General features: G+C 30.6%; 2 protein-coding genes across 2 annotated transcripts; one reads left to right on the top strand and one right to left on the bottom strand.

Moving 5' to 3' along the window:
* Positions 1–655: 655 nt before the first annotated feature.
* Positions 656–3,834, bottom strand: LOC107438016 (kanadaptin). Its single transcript, XM_016050174.5, has one exon. It carries the CDS (start codon positions 3,736–3,738, stop codon positions 1,705–1,707), a length of 2,034 nt encoding a protein of 677 aa, XP_015905660.2. The 5' UTR covers positions 3,739–3,834; the 3' UTR covers positions 656–1,704.
* Positions 3,835–3,885: 51 nt separating this feature from the next.
* Positions 3,886–10,629, top strand: LOC107438002 (thioredoxin domain-containing protein 17). The gene is made up of 4 exons (XM_021146037.4): positions 3,886–4,381; positions 4,486–4,567; positions 6,135–6,216; positions 8,557–10,629. The coding sequence occupies exons 1-4, from the start codon at positions 4,240–4,242 to the stop codon at positions 8,620–8,622; spliced, it is 372 nt and encodes a 123-aa protein (XP_021001696.1). The 5' UTR covers positions 3,886–4,239; the 3' UTR covers positions 8,623–10,629.
* The last annotated feature ends 4,782 nt before the right edge of the window (positions 10,630–15,411 follow it).

The raw sequence follows: 15,411 nt of genomic DNA, 5'->3' as shown, positions 1-15,411 counted from the left end.
CTACAATATATGCACCATCTACAACAACTGAAATACCTCAGCAATTACATGCCTTCCCTCCAACGTTTCAAATCATTGTTAAATAAGTTTTCTAGCGGTCAAAAGTATTGAAAGTCTTGCGGAATTTTGTTTGTAATGTAAATTTTTCTTCTTTTTGTTTTCTACTTACAACTGTAAGCCTCATGCTATACTTTGTGGTGCATGAGGAGTTTTAAGTCGTTTAAATAAAATAAAAAAAAATAGAATTTCTATCAAAACTTAAGAACATGACCATTCATCCATCAGATCTCTTATATAACTGTTTATACTATTCAGTATATGCAGTGGCGGGCAAAGTTTTTAATTTATTAAAATATTAATACATATTACCTTCACTACTTCTACCATAAATATTTTCAGAAACTATGGAAATTTTGTAGAAGGACAATCGGACACCCGGGATTCGTGGTCCCCTGTATTATACACTTCAAAAATGCATACATATGCACACATTTATAAAAGTATATTTTTACCAACATCTCTTAGAACCAAGTACTTGATGTCAAAATCAGTATATCAGTACAATTAAAAATTAAATTAACATGTTCTCCTTAAAAACAATTAAAATGTTTCAAATTAAATTCTCTTAAAACTATTAAAATAATGAAACAGAAAAGAGCAAACATAATGCCTTTAATAATCAATACAAAGATATTTTGTACTATTTTACATCTCAATTTTCACTCTCAAGAAATTTTAATTACATACAGTAAAACACGATTACAACAAAAATGTAGGGACTGGGGACATTTGATCCTAAAACTTGAATTGGCCATTACACTGATTGGAATAATGTTTGATTTTCATTTATTGAATTTTATTTTTTACTAAACCTCAGTGTTTGGTCTACGATATAGATGATACAAAACACATTATCACCTTTTCTTAATTTTTTGGTTTATTTACATATTCAGGAGGAAATCCAAGCAGAAACTAAAGTCATTTTAATACACTTTAAAAAAAATTGAATTTGTAAGAAGGGCCTTTTTTTTTCACAAGAATCGAATTTTTAAAAACGATTCCTACACAAGAATAAAATTTTAAAAAACTGCCTTTTTACAAAGTTTCCTTCATATAATTTAAGTACTAGCTGCATATACTTGTTATTTTACTAAACTAATTATTTTAGCAAATTAATGCACAGACTTATTTAGAAAAACTTTTGATATTAAATATAAAATAAAATGATGGCTAAAATTTTAAGTTTTATATAATTAAGAAATTTTCACGAAAATATTTTCTTTCCTGAAAAAAGGGCAACAAAAAGTAAAAAATTGATCAATCTTATCAAAAATCTTATCTTAATTTTATCAAAATGGGTGTATTATACCTAAATGAAAGTAAATTTTCTTAAATACGTAGTTAAATATTTTCTTTTTCACAACTTCAATAAAATAATTTTCCAGAAGTTCAGAAAAATTCCTTGTTAAATATAAGTAAATACATTAATTGTTAATACGGACTGATAATTTGTTATCAATTATCGTTTGTTTTATAAACAGTTTCTAACATTAAACCAACTATATTTATTGAAAATTTTCCTTATTAAGCCCTAGGCCGAGTGCATAACATTTTTTTACAAGTTAATACAGCAATATATTAACCATATATATACAACCATATTAAAATTAAATACAATAATATGATATTAAATACAAAAACTAATTAATAACCATATTTGGCATTTAAATGAGTCATGCCATCTCCTGATTGGTTATTTGGAGGCATCCAAGTGCAATATTCATTAGAGTCAGTTTTATAAACATCCACTTTTGTCTTAGATAGAATGTCTCTCTTTTTAGATTTCTTTTGAATTTTGTCTTTGTTTTCTTCAACTCGTGGTTTTGAATCTTCTTTCAGTAAATCTAAAGTTTTGTCAACATTAGAAATACTTTCAGCAGAGTCAGCAATACCTTTCTTGTTTTTCTTCTCCTCACTAATATCAGCTCTACTTTTAAAACTATCCGTTTCCACAACATCCATTGAAGAATCTATAGGTGAAATATGTTTATTGCTAAGATTATTTGTTGCAGATGTATTTAAAATTAGTCCATATTTCGCAGGTTCCGCAGTATCATCATTTTTTGAACAAATTTCTTTATTAATATCTGGATTGGAATCCTCTTTATTTATCTGTTCCTGATTGACATTTACAGATGCTTCTTCATCTGAATCATCTTCTTCAATTTGCTCATCATCATTTTTAGGTTTGGTGTCTTCACTTTTTGTTGCAGACGGAAGCTTCAATTTCGATTGGGGCCTTTTTCCGATAAATCCCAGATTCTTTTTTAAAGCAGGCATGTTAACTGGCTTTGCAATGTTTGCAAGTTTTTCTAAATGTTCCTTTTCTTTTTCCAATTCAATTAATCTTAATTTTAACTTTCTTCTTTCAAATTTATCACTCAAAGAAGAACCGGATTCAGACAGGTTAGACATATACATGTCTAGAGTATCAATCTCTTTGGATGTCGAATCACTCGAGTCCTTAGACTCACCAACGGAAATTTTATTTTTTATATCTTCCATTTCACTCTGAATAGAAGTAAGTTTTGCTGATATGGTTTCAAAGTTATTAACCTCAACTTTTTTAGCTAATCGTTTTCTCATTTCTCTGCGTTTTTCAATCTCTCCAGTTCTATCATAAAAAGTATCTTCATCACTATCATAATAATCATTTTCTTCCCACTTCTTACGTTTCCTTTGTCGACTTTCATGATGCGATTGTCGCAGCAGTCCCAGTCGATCTAATGTTCGACAAGCTTCTAAAGCACATGCAATGACAGCTTCTTTCTTTTTACCACTAACAGAAGCTTCTACAGGTAGATAATCTCCAGTTGGATTATCAATGGGAAGGCGAATAGTACAGCAAAAAGTTCGAAATCCTTTCTCTTCAACTTTATACTCGAGTTCGTAACCTTCCCTTTCAAACCAACCACGCAAGGTTTTCTTAGGATCTTCAATATACAAATCCTCATTTGTGGCTGAAATGGCGAAAGGATTTTCAGTCATATCCTCTTCCTCCACAGCTTCTTCACCCATTCCCCAAGTACATATCTCTTCTACAGCTTCATTTACAATCTCTTTTGGTTTAGCTATTTCCTCTTCTTCTTCTTCAGGCCCTTGAAATATATGCAATCTTGAGCTACCTCCAAACTTCAGAATATATCCCACCTTTAATTTATAATATATTTTTGGTGAGACTTTTGACTTATTCAAAAACGTGCCGTGTGTGCTTCCTAAATCATATAAATAAAATCCTTTTGGATGTGTATCATCTCCCTTGCAATACTGAATAACAGCATGGTATCTCGAAACTGATGGATGCTCAAATACAACATCACAAACATCTAAGCGCCCAAAAACAACAAGAGATGCTTTGATGGACAAAGTTGAAATAAACGTGCCATTTTTTATTGTTTCTAAGCTGTAGTTAGGAGGAGGGTGTCCATGCCATTCAGGTTCTTCATATGGTAATGGGACATTGGATTGAGATTTTTCCCTTTTTTTGTTAGCAACTTTTGGAATATCACTGACTTCAGAAGAATCTATCAGACTTGCCGCCGCGGTATTTTGTGATGAGTCTTTGGTGGAGGCATCAGAAATAGGAATTGCAGGTTTCTTAAAAGAATCTAGTGAAGGATCTTTTAAAGGTAAAATAGGCTTTTTAAACGAATCTGCTGATTGGGAATCTTCTTCCATGATGTAAACGAAATTTTTAATAATAGAAAACTCAACAACTATTTAACTTGTTTACATTCGTTTTGATTAAAAGAGCGTTTGCCTACTTATTTCTGTCACTTTTATGACCCACGAAACCACTACAAAATAAAATTGCATCTTGATTTTAACTTTAACCATCGGCAACTGTCAAATAGATAACAATAAAAACTGAGATTAAACTAAAACTAAACAGTTGAAGAAATTCTCATTCGTAAATTCTTGAACAATCAGAGGTATTCAAAATGCAAATCCAACTCGATAAAACTCAAAAGTTTAAAAGATACAGCGCGAAACTATGTCACTGTAATTATGAAAACACCCATTTTTATTTATCTCTTACAGCTCATTTTAAGACCGATAAGTTTGCTGACATAAGTTTACCCAAATTATTTTTTGTATTATTCTAAATCTGAAATTTGTATCCGTTAAATTTCTAAACGCTGAATTTGGGATTTTTTAAAGTAACTAATTTTATTCAAAATGGTGAAGAGAATCAAAGTTGAAGGTTATGAAGCAGTTAAAAAAGCAATTAGTGAAAATTCCAACTCCAATGCATTATTTGTTCTATTTAGTGGATCTAAAGATGCTAATGGTCAGAGTTGGTGTCCAGATTGCGTTACAGGTATCTTGCATATGTTAATATATTATACACAGACCTGACTCTATTAAATCTATACCTAATCTGTTATAAAGTTATATATATAATATAATGTATTTTGTTTACAGCTGATCCAATTATAGAAGAAGGTTTGCAAAGTGCACCTGAAGATAGCGTGTTTATTTATTGTGGTGTAGGAAGTAGAGATTAGTAAGTGTCTATATAAAATTAATATCAATATGTAATCTATTTGATATATTTGTAAATAAAGTGGAAGTGATTTCCATATTGGTTCCTGTGCTAGACTTGTTGCCAAGTTTTGGCTCCCAAATTATTAATGTTTTAGCCAGTAGCACAGGAGAAAATAAAGTAAACTCTCAGAAACCTCTGTGCAAGTCCATATATATTTTTCACTAGTTTATTCCAAGTGCAAGAGTCCCGCAGTGGACTGATCGTTAAGACACGGTTCCCAGCAAATCACCGAAGTCAAGCATTTCTGGCTGCAGTCAGTGTGCGGGTGGGTGACCTCTTGAATCAGTCTACGTAGGGACCGAGGGTGTGCGGTATTGGTCCTCGTTAAATTGTGCTACCGTGAAGTCCTCGACTTCACGCGCAGGTCGTCGGGCTACCAAAGCGGATCAAAATTGTGATGGCATGTCTTCGGATCATCCTCCGGGATGTTTCCCAGGCCGTCGCCAATAGCCCATTGTGCAGCTCTAGTGCGACGTAAATTAACAACAACAACCAAGTACAAGAACCATCAATTTCACGTAATATCTACCGATACGGATCTAATTTTGAGTCAAGGTGTGGAATCGGGGGTTGGTTTGGCGATAATTTTCGCTCCGTTTCACTGGCACTCTGTTTCTAGCAACAATAATATTCTATACTTTCAGGTTATTGCAACTTTTGCCTTGGATGGCCCTAACAAAAAAAAATTAGTTTATTCTACCCATAAACACCCTCACCTTATTGAGGCAGAACTAGGGGACATAAGTACAATCCACATCTATAATTTTGTTCTTTTTATTGGTAAGGGATAGAATGAAGTTAGCTATTTAAATGTTCCTTCATTCAAAACTATTGAAAATATAAAATTTAAATTATTCCAATGAGAAAGGCAGTGTTTATGTTCAAAGCACGAAACAAAAATTTGATTTTACAAAATGGTTTCATTAAAAGTTGGTTTTACCTTTTTATAGTATTGTAATGATTCCATACTTGCAAAATAAATTTTATAATGCAGCTGATTTTATAATCCAGTGATTTTATTAGTGTAAGTCGATGTAAAATTAAAATTAGGTTTTTATTTTTGAATTCGGGAAGAAACAGAATTTCATGTAATAAAATCAATATTAGAATTATTTTGTGATCTCAAATAAGATAATAAAAAGACAAGCTTTCTGTAATTTATGGCTATTTTTTTAATTTTACTTAATTTAAAATAATGTGCTGAATTGTTTTACAGTTAAACTGGAAGTAGTACAAAATTATGGCATGTAGTGAATTAGCCTGGCCTGTAATGAGTTCAAAAATAAAATTATCTTATTTTGAGTAATGCTATTTCACACAACATCTTGTTTAGTGTCTTTAAAAAAAAATCATGGAAAGTTCAGAACATAAAAGCACTATATGTTTTTAATTTCAATTTTATTAAATAATGTTTGATTAAAACTCCCATGCTGTATATTTTAATTAATGTACCTACTAATCTAAATAAAAATAAGTTGTATTAAATTATCTTTCATATATCCTTGTATCTGTTACTTTTTTTCAGTTGGAAAAATCCTAACAATGATTTTAGGAAAGATGAAAAATTTAAGCTGACAAGTGTCCCTACTCTAATGAAGTGGAATACTGTGAGTATTGACTGTTCATAGTTCATACACTTTTATCCTTATATTTTATTTATCTAGTTTTAAGTTTTTTTTTGTATTACTATATTTTTCTAAACAAACTGTCCTCATTTGCATCAGCAAGAAAAATTATCTGATTACTATTTAACATTTGGATTTCATATTTAATTTTGTCATGTTACTTTCAACTTTGCAAACTACAGTATCGTAGTATGTCTGTGTAAGGCTGTAAAGTTATGTATTTGAAAAACAAGTTGCATTAATTGATAAAGGTAGTTTTAGATGTTACATTTATTGAAAATTATATCTTTGTATGTTTTTGCTTTCAAGTGTTGTTGCTTTTTTATCCTAAAATAGCATGTTTTATCTTATCTAAAACTTGTCATTGAAAATTATGACTAAACTTTAAATTAGCTTTTCAGTAAATTTGTTGTGAGAGCTATAATTCTTGGTAGTTAAAGTGTAGTGTTGATGCCAATTAGGTATAATAAAATTAAAAGAAAAATTTAAAAATGCACAATTACAACTAAAGAGCTGATTCTATATATGAAAAAAAAAAAAAACTTGTTACTACCCTCGAAATGGGTTTTTACTTTGAATAACACTCTGAAAAACAGAGGTGGTTTCGCATAGACTTTCAGATACTGTTGCTTTTTTTTTTTATTTCCCTGTTGCTTATCATGTCACTGAATTTATTTTAATGTGTATATAATTACAAAATGATCTGTAAAAATTAAAATGTTGTTTTAGTTAATTCTGCATCCTTTATAACTGTAACTTTTTCCCAGAGCTGCATTTATGCATTAAAGTTAGGCGAATTATTGTTGATTACAGTAATCAATTACTCTATAATCATTTATTATTATTTATGGGTAATCAGTTCAATTTCATCCAACCCTATTGTGAGAGATCATTAGCTCATTTCTGTGGTGTGATGCTGCTTCGAATCATTTAAACCAAATGAGCTTATAGATTCTTTTTTTTTTTTTCTCTTCCTGAAATTGACTGGGAACCCTGTAAGTCAAATTAGTTATATAGGTCCTGTAAGTTATATAGGACCCTGTAAAAAATAGTGTGACTCACATATCTTGTTTCTGACCTATCACAATAAATTTTGTGTCAGAAAGCCAATACACTAATAAAATTGCTGTCTGATTGTTGAGATCTAATCTGATATCGCATTATTTTTTAGGTCTCATCGATTTTATTTTTTCAAAATTAATAACTTATCTCCTTGTGTTGTTTCTGTATTGGTGCTTTCAAAAACACATGCAAAGTTTAAAAATATGATTTTTAAATATTGTGTGTCAATAATTTTCTGTGGGAGTTAAAAAGTATTGCTGAATAATCTGTAGATTAATAGCAATGTGTAAGAACATTGCCAATCAATGTAGTCATTCAAGAGTTATTAAACATTTAAATTTATTGTTTCGATTTAAACAATAGGTTTCTGTTTCTTCAATTTTGTTCTCAAACTTTACAGTGTTGGTTGATAGAGACGTTCATGTCTGTCTGACGAATGTCTTTTACCTTCAAAATATTTTTCAGCTGCAGGAGGGAACTCTATAATGTGCCGTCCATTTGGAGTTTCTCACCTGGTAGCAGAAGTTACAGAATCAGTCTGCAACACTTATCTCCATAAACTGCATGAGCACAACACCTTAATCTAACATATATGTAACAAAATTTGCAAATATTGGGAGTTTAAAATCACACAATGATGCTTAACTTTGTTTAAGAGAAAAAAAACTGATGTTTGCTCAATGTTATTCAATATATGCACTATTATAAGCACAATGATAGAATAAAAAAACTATGAAAAGGATGTGCAGATGAGGCTTAACGTATTTAAAATTTCTTATAAAATTTATAACTGCAATATCCCAGATACTTTACTGCAAATTAAGCAATAACCAGAATAATGAACATTAAGGGAACTAAATCTAGGGTTTGCTTTTATAAAGCTATATTTGAGTTAGTGATTAAATAAGTATTAGAAATTAAAACATACTCTAGTTCAAATTATATTAAACAAGATGAACCATGGGTATAACTGTGAGATGAAGATGTGTTTGCTTATATGTATATATACACATAGAAATGCTTCCTTTTTCTTTTTTTCTGATTTTATTTTGAGATAAAAAATAATCTGCGAATGCTATGATGATTCGCAGTGCTTGCTACCTTACTCGAGAGTGTTTGCTACCAGGATTAAGAGAAAATATTGTTGAGAGTTCTTGAGGCATTATAAAAATTACAATTTTGTCTGAGTGCTTAAATAAGCTGATTGAAATTCTTGTTATGTTATTTGGAAAATAATATTCTGTATTTCAATTATTTCAGGCAAGAAGATTAGATGATGATCAATGTAAAAGTGCTGCTCTTGTTACTATGTTATTTGAAGATTGATTATTAATAAGTGCATTTATAGTCATCTATTACCTGTCTTCCTCTCTGTATATAAACCATTAATTATTTTTATTGTGTTATGTTAAGATATTGTGGCTATACTTTGCTTAAATCAAATTATAGTTATAAATAAATGTTTTAAAATTCTGAAGACAAAGTTACTATATTTTAAAAATAGCTGAGGAACAGAATTGTGTATTCAGTGTTCTGCAGCAATGCTTTTGATAATTACTAATGCCTTGCAAGTATTGCCAAAAATTAACTCTCAACAATCAAATTATGAATTTTTTAAAACTGCAAATTTTATTTTGAAAACAAAAATTGAAAAAAAGAATTTTATACTTAGTTAAATAAACAGCATCAGGAGGTCAAACAAAGATTATTTTGAGGCCCATTTTTGTGAAAAATTAAAATATTTTTGGGAAATGTTCTTAATCAAATAAAATTTTAAAAAAAAATGAGCTGTCAATATATCTTTTGTTTATTATCAAAAAATGTTAGGTATGTGCCGGAATTTGATAAAATGCCAAAAATACTAATACCTTTTAATAAATTAAATGCAGTGAAAGAGTTGTTTTTATGAATTTAATTTTGTAAAGAAGTCATCTTTATAGATTTTAATTTTGAAAAGAGACCTTTTTTTTTTAATTTTGTCTTTTTTTTTTGCCTGGATCAGCCCCTGAGCTTATAAAATTTTCATTGTGAATTGCACCTTAATTATTATGTAGTGACGTGTACGCAAATACTTCTGAGACATATATTGTTCTGCTATGTACTTCTTAGTTTTAAGCACTTTATGCTTTAGTTTCTGTTTAACAACTAATTATTATTATTATTTAAGAAAATATATAATTCAGTACCCTTTGAACATGTCACTCTTATAAAGTAACAATAAGAAATTCAATGTAATGAAAGTCATTGTAAAGTAATACAAACAATGTACAAGTAAAACTAGTTATGTAAATGTCAATAATAAACTGCTCATATTTATTTATAAAAATAACAAATATTTATTTCTTTAAAATTGTTTTTAATTTGTATGACTGTCCCTCAGAAGCAGTTCAGATGTTATGATGTAAAATATATGGGCTACTTAACAATACTAACTGAAAACTTTGTTCTAATTTTATTAATTTTAGATTGATATTTATGTAGACATACATCATTAATAATTCTTTTAAACTAATAGAAAAATAAATACAAATGTGTGTTATTGCTTATAGTTACTGAATGTTATTAATAATTTAGATATAAATGTTCTAAAGACTTATATTTAGAGTTGCCAAAGAATAGAATAAAGGAAATTATTTGGAAATAAACCAACCTCCATAGCATCAACTAAATGTTTCCTTTTAAAATTAATAGATGGCTCCACCCTATCTAGAGTAAACTAGAAAATTTGAGAGAGATATTGCTGTGACATTATAGGGGAGTGTCCTTATAGTATTATTTGTCTAAATAGTATTTATTGGACAAAAAAATTATGCTTAGTATATCTGGATTGTCTTTTTTTTTAGTAATAATAATGTTTTAAAAAAAAAAATTCGTGTGATAAATATGTTGTTAATGTGTATAGATGCGTTTAAATCATCTGTTGTTCATTTCCATGCACTGTAATATTAAAAAGTTTGGAAATGGATAGATTTGATTCCTGGTGCTTCATCATATAATTCTGGCAGTAGATATTAAAATGCCATTTATTTTTTAAAATCTATTCAAGGCAAAATAAGATTACTCTTATTGCAGAACAGTTTGTAACTATGTCTTGGAATTTCTTTGTGGTAATCTTTTTGTAAAAAAAAAAAAAAAAGCTAATGTCTTTGGAAATAATACTTCATTCCTTGAAACTGTGCTTTCAAACAATCATTGCCTTAATAGTGAACTTTTTTTATTTATTTCATTATAAATATCTTTCTGTATATTTTATCTTACTTCTATTTATAAAATTTACCATCTTAGTTGTTCAAGTTATTTAAAGAAATTAATAAATGTTAATTGAATGAAAAATATAATTTCAATTATTTGTGTAAATTATAGAGAGAGTTATTAGGTACCTATACAACCAAATTTTTACAAAATGATTGTTCTCAATATTTCTCACAATATGTTCAATAAACTAGAAATAAAACTTCCATTCCATTATTGAATTTAGATGATTACAGTATGAACATATTTTATATTGATTATAAATGTTACAATAAATTGTTACATCCACAAAGTGGTAACAATCAATAAAGATGAAACATGTATCTTTTTCTCGACCCCCTGCATTTGAATTGCGGATATATCTTGCTCTGGGATGTGTCTTGCTTGTATAATGCAATTTAACAACATATTGTCGCCATGGAAGCTTAATATCGATTCTAAAATAAATATTATGTAAATAAAAAGATACTTCAAAAAAACTGGAAGTAGAATAATAGTCTGAACCATAATTCAGTCTGATCAACAAAATTTGAAATTTCAATATTTTTCAAAGTTTAAATTGTATGATTCTTATTTATAGGGAGTAGCTAAGTTAAAAATGGATATATTTACAACATGAAAGAATAACTGAAAAATTGATCTATGCTATTAGATGCTTTATCGACTCCTGGAACTTAGACGTTTTGTTGTTGTCATGTTTGAGAATAAGTGGTTTTATTAGAACAAGCAAGAATTCAAAAGAATTGTGCCTATTGCGTCTACCTGAACATGATAAAATATAATAAAATTTACGATACTCTGCCAAATAATTAAAAAAAAAATTCAAAATTTAAAATAGCTCGAAAACACTGTTACTAATAGAACATTGATATCAAAAACAAATTTTAATAATTAATTTTTTTATTGTGCTAAGCATTTTAAGTTTTCACTAAACGCTACCACTCATATGAGTTTTCTATATTTAATCAGGTTTTGAATCTAATTTAAAACCACAAATAAACTGAATAAGGTGCTATCTTATGTATGTTATTGGCTGTTTTGTCTACTTATTTTCTTAAATGTAAAATTCTTTTTTATGAAATTGCTTTCTTTCAAATATTACGAAAACAGTAGCCTATAACTGAAAAATTTTCCAAAAAATTAAAATTGAAATAAATTCTAGTAGGGCTGTGCTTGCTCAATATGTGACACATGTTGGTAAAAATTTAAATCCTGTGAGTTAGATGAAACATAACAAACTTATGAAAATAATTGTAGCAAATATTTTTATTTGCATATGAGCAAAAATATTATTTAAATGAATTTTGTGATAAGTATTTCTTTAACACAAATTTATCAAATTTGAACTTTTTTTGAGCTTATTTTTAATCCAACTATTGAAAAAATACATAAATTTATGTAACCCATTTAAAAGGTTTGCAAAAATTTCTTACTTACAACAGACAATTCCATAAAATAAAATTATGTTATTAGAGTGTGAGTTATTGATGATGGCCATAGATAGAAAGATCAGCCATTCGACCAGACGGACGTCATGGTGAACTTTGACATCACTGATCTAGTAGCTAGTTTCTACTATATATCCACTCCCTCTATTGAGATGATTGTCTAAGCAAAACTTCATTAAAGATTATCGTTTCTTAGTAGCTGTATATAATTTGCTCTATTTTTTATTATATCTTTTTTAAATTAAAATGTTCAAAACTAATTAATAACATTCTATTTTGTCTATCCCCTATTCGGGATCTCTATACTCGAATACGTCATCTAGGGATAAAACCGGTTCCCCCTCTCTTCAGTTGTATAGAAATTTACTACGATATTTTTCCCTTTCTTAATATTTTTCGTATTTAATTTAAATTTCTCTGACGCTTTCTTTTAGAACTTTGTTAAATGTAATTTTTAGTTCCATACAGTTTCCTAACTTAAAAATTTTTAATCTTTTTGAAAATCAACACAGAAGCTAACGAACTTCCTTCTCCTAAGACTCTCCACTCACTAATATTACCACAGGTAGAGAATTCGACAGCCAATATTAGTCCCCTAATGAGAGTTTTCTTAGCTCTTTCCTATTTTTTGCTTATGGATCGCTTATCAGTTATGTAGATTAAGTGATTGGAAGAAGTTTGATAGCCTTTAAGAATTGAATAAAGGGTTAAAATTCGTGACCATCTTAAGTGTCCATGATACGTCAATACGACGGAGCCCCAAAACCAAGTTGTGCTCGAAATATGGTATGCTGTTGTTCTAGAAGTGGTCATACGAGGATGATATAATCAATTTTGGCAGGAGCTCCGCATCTGCATTTATCATCTAATGCAAGATCGAATCTAGATAACTTGGCCTTTGTCGGATATGTTCAGAGTACGAATTTCTTCTGAAAATTATGATGTCTGCAAAAGAGGTAGTCGAAATTTTATATATATATGGGACAAATGTGGAAATTTTGCAAAGTATTTGCTGTTCTCATAGATTGTCCAGTTTGTTGGAGTTGTTTGGTCACACGGTATATCGTGGGACTAAACAACTGCAAATATATGTGTCTGCTAGAGTAAATTTATTATATTGGTTTGACAAGCTCCACTTTGGCCCTCTCGTCTGCGATTTCATTACCGAGAATCCCGGAGTGGCCAGGAACTCACACTTGATCTGCTGATTGGCATGATGTAGGGAGTGATTTCAGAGAAGATATAATGTGATGATTCTTTATGAGGAAGCAGTGGCAGATCCGAGTGTCTGTCAAGACTGAGAGTGAGTCAGATAAAATGACATGTTGGCTGGATGTAAGATCGTATCAAGAGTATATTATGGCTTTCTTAAAGGCTCAGACAGCCCGCCACTTAGAAGTGATAATGGAGTCTATTTCGGGAAGCCCGTAACAATACGTAGTGCTGCATGGTACAGAGTATCTAAAATCTTCTGCTCGCTGTTACTAGCAAGGGAAGGAAGGTGGCAACCAAAGTCGAGAGTAGGCATCAAATAGGACTGAACTACATGAAATAAGTGATTGGAGAATGAGTCCCAGGAATTTCTTGCAATACATTTAAATAAGTTGAGCTTCTTCAGTGTAGACGCTCGTTTTTTTTAAAAAAAAAACTGTAACGATAGCTGAGATTAGATGAAAACTACCTAGAATACGGATATGGAATGCCCATGTTCTTGCTTCTACTGGAAATAGAAGGGCTGGATTGGGTGATGAGAGCAGTCGATTGCTCGACATTTTCTGATGTCACTGGAGAAACGTCATTTCGCTATAGCCACTGCTGGAAACTCAGTAGAGTTAATTGTAATTTCCGAACTAGGAACGAGGAGTATATACGAAGAAAAATGTCATCTACGTATACAAAACTGATAGCACCGCCGGGAAGAATACAGAAAATATCGTTCATGTTAATGGTGAAAAAAAGAGGTGACAGTACTGATTCTGTGAAACGCCCCTACTGACACAAAATCCTTTGGAGAACGTAATCCACCACCAAAATCGAAAGATCTATCTGTAACGAAGTCACAAATTCAATAAGCAGATTCTGAAATGTTGTGCTGTAGACTGATCCATCTATCCAGACGTGGTCTTAGGCTTAAACGATATCCATGGAAACAAAAAGCGATTCATAAAACGGCGATTCATTTTGGCAAATCGAATGTGGTGATCCAGCTTAGAGAGGCAGAGGAGGTTGTCACATCCGCGACGAAGAAGAAATCCGTGAAGGTATGGGTAAAGAGAGTTTTGAAGTTCAAAATGATGTTACCTCACGTTTAGGAATGATGCGTTCCATTTTTTTTCATAGAACGCTTGTGAGAGATATGGGGTGGTAAAATGTAGTCAGAAGGCGTTACATTCCGGGACAAGTAAATGGGAACCGCCATTGAGGATTTCCACACCACAGGAAGAGTTCCTGATGCCCAGGAGTTCTTCATTGAAGAATTCAGAGTATTGAAGGACTGTTCATTGAGTCTGGGTGGATAATAGCTGTTGATAGCTGTGATGAATCCACCGCTCCGTCGTTCACCATGATCTTGGCTATAAATAGAAAATTGTGTTGAAGAAATTCTCTTACATACATAAATATTCCACATGAATAAAATAGAACGTCCGCAACCATTGTCGTTTATTCAACAGGCTCCTACAGTTCCAATAAACTATCTGGAACATGTAAATAAAGAAAAGTTCTACAAAGGGGAGAAAATTATTCAAGCTGTTACTGAGCATGATGCTTGTCAAACTTACCAGTGTCACTGGGTTATTAATATCTTGCTCTTTTCTCGTATTGATTTTGTATGCAATTTTAATATTTTATACAAATATTATTTTGTTAAAAGTTTATTTCCTCAAAAGTTATAATATAAAATATTTTTTTTCTCCAAGGCCCACCTGGAGAATGACCTAAGTTATACAGGCATTTGATGAACAGAATTCTTTGCCACTCTTTTTGGGGCACTATATTATCTGCGCCAATGTTGCCCCCCCCCAGTAAGGACAGATGGTACAGAGAATAAAAGAACATTCATGCCTTGACTGGGATTTGAACCAGAACCCTTCGGATGCAAGGCCAATTCCCTGACCTCCACACAAGCCGGTCGGCGTAATATGAAATGTAATTTTAAACAGAATACCTTTAACTCTAATCGTGCGTACATAAAGTAAAATATATATTTAATATTTGTTGGAATTTAACGACCGATTCCACAACTTTCAATTCTATGCCTTGTCGTGAAAATAAGAAATCAATGGAAAATAGAATAGAGCATTTCTCGCTGAATGCGATTCAAGCACTTCTTATCCCTGCAAAGAAAAATGGAGAACCTGATTGTATTTTTGAATTTTTTAATTTATTTTGAACCTGCAAAATATTTTTTGCTAAT

This window comes from Parasteatoda tepidariorum, chromosome 3, assembly GCF_982258835.1.
Source record: "Parasteatoda tepidariorum strain Cologne lab strain chromosome 3, Ptep-v5.0, whole genome shotgun sequence".
Lineage (NCBI taxonomy): Eukaryota > Metazoa > Arthropoda > Arachnida > Araneae > Theridiidae > Parasteatoda > Parasteatoda tepidariorum.
The sequence above is the reverse complement of the archived record's forward strand: the minus strand, read 5'-3'. Positions and strand labels throughout refer to the sequence as shown.